The following is a 7,828-nucleotide window of genomic DNA, read 5'->3' on the forward strand; positions in this document are numbered from 1 at the left end:
AACCACAAGCCCAGGCAGCAAGCATGGCTAGGGCTCCCGGTTTCTTCCTCTCCTGTGCCTGTTCTGGACACTCTTTTTGAAGCCTGATTTTGGGTCATGGACTGTGGGCCAGGTGGATTTTGCTGAGTAACAAACTGCTGTACTTAGGAAGCCAGCCCTAAGTGCTCTGGGCCCGGGCCCGCTCCTGTGGGGCCGGCGGGCCCAGGACAGCATATTCTCACCTCCTGTGTCTGGGCTTATCGGTGTGGGGAGGCCGGAGAACAGCCCGAGGGGAAGGGTTAGGGTGCAGGCGTTCAGGCCTCTCCTTATGCCCCATTGGGCACAGCAAGTCACGTCCCTAGCCCGAGCTCATGGGACAGGGGTTGACACTGCGGCGGCACAAGTCCAGAGGTAGAGAGGCCACAGGACACTGGGAGAACCTAAGCACAACTGGTAACGCTCCCGTGCGAAAACCGCACTCTTGAGTGCATGCAGGCCCTGAGGGCTGGCCTCCCGGCCCCTGGGAGCCCCCGTGTTCCCACACTCTCCTTTCTCCATGCTGATTGCGATCCCATTTGTGCATTTAAAGTTAAACAGTGGATTCTGAGTGTCCATGTGTGTGTCGGAGGGGATGGGGTGGGGAGGTGTCTTTGTGGACTGATCTGAGCCGGGCTTTCGGTTCAGGAAAATGAATGTCGCTGATTTCCATGGTTATAATTTCTACACAAATCAGTTACCACCCCTTTTTGTTGCACGTGAGAGAGGGCCCAATCTACCGAGGCCAGGCAGTGGGGGCATTTACTGAGCCTTCTGATGGCTGGTGTAAGTGCCCACCCAGCCTCGGCATGGTGTGACCTCAGAGGTGACCAGACCTTGGGGCCAGCGTCCGTCCTCCTGGCCGTGGTTCCTCTCAAGGTCAGCCTTGCCTGAGGCTAGAGCAGCTCCAGACAGCACCGTGCAGGGGAGATGCTTGCAACTTGAGAAGATGAAGGATGTTCTCAGAAACCCCAGTGATGGTGGGTCTGGTCATCAGCGTGGCCAGCTTAGGCCATCCGGCTTCACCTCCGAGCTCAGAGTGTGATTGTTGCCACTCAACCTGGGTGACGGAGAATGTATGTGGTGCCTCACTGTACACAAGAACGAGCAGAAACCCAGGCAAATGCTGGGCTGTTGTGGTGCCACTTGGGAGACACGATAAGAAAGACAGACGCTGACAAGGAGAGGGCAGGCGGTTAGGTTGTGTGTGGTGGGGAAGGCCTCCAAAAGTGGTCTCACCAAAGGTGACACTTGTGCCTAGACCCAGGGCAGGAAGGCCTCCGTGGCTGGGGTCAGGGGAGTCGTGAGTAGCCGTGGGCCATCAGGGCTGACGGAGCAGCCGCGCGGGCTGGATGCCTCACCTGTGTGCACGTTTGTGGCCTTGTCCCACCGTACATGTGAGCCCCTGTCTAGGTCAGATGTCCCCAGACTAGGGTCCCCTCTGCCCATCAACTCTGAGCGGGCACGACCATTGCTGTACCTCCACTGGAGAGTGGCCACACTCAAGGGGCCTCCTTCCTCTGGGCTCCTTCTAGCCCAGAACAGGGTCGGGGTGGAGGTTTCTGGCGGGTGGGAGCCAGGTTCTGTGGCCCATGGACCTCCAGGCCCACAGGACAATCCTCTCTCCTCCACAGACACACCCAAGAGGGTGGCATCAAGGAGTCGGTCTCCTGGGCCACTCAGAGGACCCAGGAGGTGCCCTGCGAGGTGACGACGCCCCTGGAGCGTGGCCACTCCACGGAGATCCCGGTAGTGCAGACAGGAAAACCGGTGAGGGCTCCCAGGGCTGGGGGGTCGGGTTGGGGGTGGGGTGAGAGTGGGAGGGTGAGGGCGAGAGCAGGATGGGGGGAGGCTGGCATGGGAGAGAAGGTGAGAGTGGGATGGGGGAGGGTGTGACTGGGGGGCTGCTGTCCCCCCAGGCTGTGGATGTCCAGATGCAGAGCATGGCCCTGAGAGGCCCTGACGGGGAGCCCCAACCCGGGCTGGAGAGCCAGGGCCGAGCGGCCTCCATGCCCCGCCTGGCAGCAGAGACTCAGGTGGGTGGTCTGGGAGGGTTGGGGTCATGGGAGGGGGTTGGGGGTGAGGAGACTTGGCATGGAGGAGCTTGTGTCCCACATGTGGGCTTTGCTGGGGTGGAGCCTCCCCGAATGCACTGTAGCCTGGACACCACCGGCCCTGTTTGGAACCCTCAGAACACGATGCTGGCCTCGAGAGGTGTGGCCAGGCCAGCAAGAGTCCCCACTGCCCCGTGTCACTGACCCAGCCCTTCCCTGTCTCTGGGACACGCCTCTCCCACTCCAGCTCTTCACTCCCCCAGAAATCACACACAGGGCCTCCTCAAGCCACCCTTTTCCCTCATGTCCTCTCAGAGGCCCTGGGGGTGACCCTGCTTCCTCTCTGGACACTGGACGTTCTTTCTCTGGGACTCGCTTGACCACCTGGCAGGAAGCCCCTGGCCAGGGGGCTGCAGCAGTTTCCCGGGCTCAGCCCCTGGGTTGAGCATTCCTCTTCCAACCCCTCACTCCCCCGTCTCTGCCCACTGCGCCTGGTGCCCTCCTGGCCTGGCCACCTCCCTTTGGTGCCATGCTGGCGCCTCTTCTCCCTCCTTGATGCTTGAGCCCGAGCAGTGGCTCTGGGTGAGCCCATTTCCGTGGGTTGTGCTTTCAGCCCTGGGGGAGCAGCCTCACGGTGCTGGATGGACGGAAGGGCTGGCACAGTGGTCTCACCGTGGCCGCTGAGGCAGCTCTGCCCCCCGCCCCCGGGATCCTTCCAGCCAGGCCAATAGGCTCCCTCTTCCTTGCACCTCCCTGTCCTGTAGGGACGCTGAGGCCAAGAGGGCTCCTGGGCCCCGCCCGGCCTGGGAGAGACAGACAGGCACACAAACAGCATTTGGTGCAAAGAGCGCTTCTGAAGAAGCGGTGGGTCTCGGGTGGGCAAGACCAGTCCAGGGAGAGGGCGGGGCTTGGTGGTCCCTGAACCCCAGCCCCGCAGTGGGCCTCCCCAGGGACCCTGCCAGACCGCAGGCCAGGCCCTCCGTGGCGCCATGCTCCCCCCTCCCCCCCCCCCAGCACCCTGGGGCACAGCCTCCCTTGTCTGGGGAGACGCCCCAACTTCAGGGATAGAGTCCCAGGCCCATTCCTCCCGGTGGGACGTGTCCTGTGGTCTGCCCAGCCCCCGTGTCATGGCGGCTTCCACGCCGCCCTGGGCCTCCCTGGACCCCACTCTCAGGCCGTGCGCCCACCCGTGTCCCCGCCCGCAGCCGGCCCCAGACGCCAGCCCCATGAAGCGCTCCATCTCCACTCTGGCGCCCCAGCGCCCCCCCGTGGCTCGTCTCTGCAACGCCGCCCTGGACCGCGCTCCGGCCAGCCAGGCCGCCCCTCACCATCACCACCGCTGCCATCGCCGCAGGGACAGGAAGCCGAGGTCCCTGGAGAAGGGGCCCAGCCTGTCCGCAGACACAGATGGCGGTGCGTGCGAGGGGTCTCTCTAGGGGCGGTGGCTCGAGTTGGGGGTTCAAGAGCACATGGGAACCGTCTTCCTTTCTGCACCTCACAACCCCACAGCCAGCCCTGAGCCTGAGACCAGGCAGGAGCCCCCCCCCCCCCGCCCCAGCTCTGCCCTGGGACCCTCTGCTGGCCCTGGGGGGCCAGGCCGGGGTGGGGTCTGTTTCGCCGCCGGCTTGGCTGTGCTGACTTCTCCTCTCCCCCCCGCCAGCACCCAACAGCGCCGTGGGGCCAGGGCCGCCCCCGGGGGACGGGCCAGCAGGCTGCCGGCGGGAGCGCAGGCAGGAGCGGGGCCGGTCCCAGGAGCGAAGGCAGCCCTCCGCCTCCTCCGAGAAGCAGCGCTTCTACTCCTGCGACCGCTTTGGGGGCCGTGAGCCGCCCCAGCCCCAGCCCTCCCTCAGTAGTCACCCCGCGTCGCCAACCGCTGGGCAGGAGCCAGGACCCCCGAGACAGGTACGTGGGCCTCAGAACCCCACCTCGCCCGCGCTCCCTGGGGTCCGGGAGGGAGCCCCTTCCCGTCCTGGTTCCTAGGCCCAAGCCTGCGCTCCTTGCTTCCCGGGCCCGTCCATCCCGCCGGGCGGAGCCCTGGCCCTCCCGCTGTCCAGTCCCTTCTTTGCTTTCCTTCTGACTGAGGTGGGCTGGGCTGTGGTCTCCTGGTCCCTTGCCCTGTGCCTATCCCTTGCTGTCACCACCATCCCCAGACTGCCATCCGACCCTCCTGGGGCCGCCCCGGGTCCATCCCAGCTGCCCGCCCCCGCCCCCCGCCATGGCTCTCCGCTGTGCTGTGCTCTGTTCGCCCTGTCCTTTGACTGGGGTTTGCTGTGTTCCCGTTTCCTGCAGGGCAGTGCTTCAGCGAACGGGAGCCCCCTGCTGCCAACATCTGGTGCTAGCACCCCTGGCCGCGGCGGGCGGAGGCAGCTGCCCCAGACCCCGCTGACCCCCCGTCCCAGCATCGCCTATAAGACGGCCAACTCCTCGCCCGTCCACTTTGCTGGGGCTCAGACCAGCCTCCCTGCCTTCTCCCCCGGCCGGCTTAGCCGTGGCCTTTCAGAACACAACGCCCTGCTCCAGAGAGACCCCCTCAGCCAGCCCCTGGCCCCCAGCTCTCGGATCGGCTCCGACCCGTACCTGGGGCGGCGTCTGGACAGCGAGGCTGCTGCCCGCACCCAACCTGAGGACACGCTCACCTTCGAGGAGGCCGTGGCCACCAACTCGGGCCGCTCGTCCCGGACTTCCTACGTGTCCTCCCTGACCTCCCAGTCGCACCCCCTCCGCCGGGTGCCCAACGGCTACCACTGCACTCTGGGGCTCAGCTCTGGCGGGGGCGGCCGGGGGCGGCGCAGCTACCACCACCCCGACCAAGACCACTGGTGCTAGCCGCACCGCGACCGGCGGGCGCGTCCCAGGTGATGAGTTTTATCATCCGCGCTGGGCTCCGGGGGCGCTCGGGCGCTGAGGCGGGGGCCGCAGCCCCGGGAGGACAGCCTCGCCCCTGTGTCTCCTCCCTCGCGCTGGGTGGAACGGTTTGTAGAGGGATGTGGCTCCCCCTCTACCCCTCCCGCGCTGCCTCCCTGGGTCTCGCAGGACGCGGCTGTGTGTGCTGAGCGGCACTGGGTGAAGGACCCAGCGTCCGAGGTGTGTGCTGGGAACGTTTTGCAGGAGGTCTGAATCTTTTGCGGATCATCCTTCATCCAAACGTGTGGTGCAGAGGGGCGGGCGAGACCTCAGGACAGAGTCGGTGGTAGACCGAGCAGGTCTCGTCAGCCCCCGCACACCAACAGTCCGGTGGCGCCCTTCGTACCTAAAATGGCAAATAGGCACTAGAAACACACGCAGATGCTCTGTCCTCTCCCAGACACAGTCAGCCCTGACAGGGACCAAATCTGGACAACGTTCTTGCTGTTGGTTTTGATTTTTAGTCACAACACCCTTCACTCGTTTGTTGACTCTATATACTTGATCAGAAAATAAAAATAAAAAACCAGAATAACGGGGAAGGGAATGTTAACATGACTGTAAAACATGAAACCTATAGGAGGACCTCAGCCTCTCAGGATGTGTGTTCTCGGCTTGCTCGAGGACATGCTCTGTGTCTAGTCCAGGCGGCCGACCAGACCACCCCGGCTCCCGCGGCTCTCGACCAAGTGCCTGACCTCCTAGCCCCTCGCGCAGGCTCCCGGGGGCGGGACGGGAGGCCTGTGTGGACTGCGAGTGGGCTTTGTGGAAACTGTTGCAAACAGCAACTGAGTAGAAAGCGGATGTAATGGAGAACGTGCAGAAAACATCCAGTAGGTCCGTCGCAGTTGGAATGAAGCGGCCGTTTGCCCTTTTTCCTCGAACCAGTAGAGGCTGCAGGGCATGTGTAGCATGGCCCGCGTGGGCCGGTCAGTCTTTCTACACCCGATTCTCAGGGACGGGGTGCCTGACAGGCAGGGCGCAATCTCTGTAGTTGTGCAAATTTCTTTTCACAGAAGACTCATCGGGGAGTGGCTGGTGGGAAGCAGGGGAGATTGGATGGGGTGGGGGCAGGAGGAGTGCCCGCGTCTGAGCAGATGAGGGCAGCTGGGAAACAAACGGAAATGAGGCCGGAGCTCGGAGGAAGGAGCAGCTCAGCTGCAGCTGCTGAGCTGGGCATCTGAGCCCACACTCTTTCTGGCACAAGAGGTGGGAAAGCAGGCAGCCAAACGAAGTCCTGCTTCAGGGCCACATTCAAAAAAGGCCACTGTTAGGACGTGGTGCATAAAGCACTGGAGAGCCTCTGTTTTGTGAACAAAAGGAGCATTTAGATGAGTAGATTCGGGTGTGTCCTCCGTAGTTTGAAATGTGAGATGATCTCTTTGCTGGACCATTTGAGTGTTCCCATTGGCTTTTACCCCATGATTCTCCTAAAGAGACTTGGAGTGTGATGTGTGTGTGTGCGTGTCTGTGTGTCCCCGTGAGTGGATGCCGTTAACCCATAGGGCTATGCAACAAAAGACACACGTTTAATATTAGAAATAAAACACACAAGACCGCCACCTGTTCTAGGGTTTGAGCATGATTGTGGCCAAACCATTTTATAGAATTTCCTTACTTGAAGGCACAACACTCTGAAACTTTAAAATAACAGAGTATTTTACTCAAGTAGGATATAATTAAAATCGGAATTTCGGGCTGTGCATGTCATCCCTGGCTCCTGCTGCAGAGCAGAAGCGTGTGTATTTCGGTAGATGTGTTGTCTCTGGTCCCCCCGCCCACATTATTTTGAGTGTATTCATTCTGTACAGAACCACAGCCGCTTCCCCAGGCCACGTTGGGCAGAGAATCCACTTTTCCGGACCCACACAGCCATGCTGGCTTGTCTGGATTCTTCTAGACACTGGAAGTGGTGACAATTACAGAGAGCGGGGGATATACTGTCTTGTTTTCCCGACTCTGCGTTTTGTTTCTGTACTGTCTCTTCTCAGCTGTCACGTTTCCCTCAAAATCTCATAGTGAGTTGCCAAATTTGAAGAGCATCAACCAGTTGTCTGCATCTGGAACCAGTCAAGCAGTGGCTGTAGTTTGAATAAGTTCTGTGTGCATGTAAAATATATACATATATACATATATTCAAGTATGTGCATGACATGTATATCTTCGTACTTTTTGATAAAATGTATTCATTTGTTAATTTTTAATTATATTTGATATAAATCAAGGGTTTGTTGCAAAACTTTATATTTAAGAACAGTGTTTAAAAAAAACAAAAACAAAAAGAGAAGTCCCAACCATGCAACACAACTGGGACTTGCTTTAAAAAAAAATTCTGTGATTGACTAGTTTGCTGCCTGAGTAATATTTATCAGCCAAACTTTGGATTCTGCTATTGTTTCTACAATGACATTTTGTATGAAGCAAAGTCCTTGGATTAAAATAAAACTTAGCAAAAAATCAAAAACAAAACCCCACCGTGCTGCTGGGTGATATATGCAAGGGGTGCGGAGCCAGGCGGATGAGCCATCTCCTTGGGTACGGGGCTCAGAAGAAGGTGAGAACCTCTTCAACTTGCTCTGGGGCTGATAGGATGCAAGGGTGGATTAGGCCCAGCTTCGTGGTGAGGATCAGGGTAGGCCTGTGGCTGGAGGAGCCAGGATAAGGACTCACGGGGGATGTGGTTGCTTTAGGGTTAGGAATACAGTTTGGGAGTTGAACAGGCATTGGCTGAGGTTTGGGGTGGCTGTGTTGGGTGGGTTAATGGTTAGAGGTTAGAGTTAGGTTTGGGGTTGAGGTTGGGATGTAAGTTAGAGTAGGGGTTAGGAATTAGAGGTTAGGGTTAGGTTACAGGCAAA

General features: G+C 59.8%; 1 protein-coding gene across 4 annotated transcripts in view; it reads left to right on the plus strand.

Moving 5' to 3' along the window:
- CACNA1B (calcium voltage-gated channel subunit alpha1 B) overlaps window positions 1–5,058 on the plus strand; it is a 191,510-nt gene extending 186,452 nt beyond the window's left edge. For 2 of the 4 annotated variants that reach the window (XM_089914095.1, XM_089914094.1), the window contains 5 exons: window positions 1,650–1,785; window positions 1,935–2,051; window positions 3,275–3,482; window positions 3,730–3,971; window positions 4,359–5,058. In XM_089914095.1, the coding sequence (XP_089770221.1) occupies window positions 1,650–1,785; window positions 1,935–2,051; window positions 3,275–3,482; window positions 3,730–3,971; window positions 4,359–4,895 (1,240 nt within the window). In that variant the 3' untranslated portion in view covers window positions 4,896–5,058. Of the gene's footprint in view, window positions 1–1,649; window positions 1,792–1,934; window positions 2,052–3,274; window positions 3,483–3,729; window positions 3,976–4,358 lie in introns of all 4 variants that reach the window. The other 2 variants (XM_089914093.1, XM_089914096.1) reach the window with 2 other exon arrangements.
- Window positions 5,059–7,828: the final 2,770 nt, after the last annotated feature.

The sequence above is a fragment of the Delphinapterus leucas genome, chromosome 6 (assembly GCF_059928025.1).
Source record: "Delphinapterus leucas isolate spDelLeu-1000000601 "Yukka" chromosome 6, BTC_Dleu_Yukka2, whole genome shotgun sequence".
NCBI lineage: Eukaryota > Metazoa > Chordata > Mammalia > Artiodactyla > Monodontidae > Delphinapterus > Delphinapterus leucas.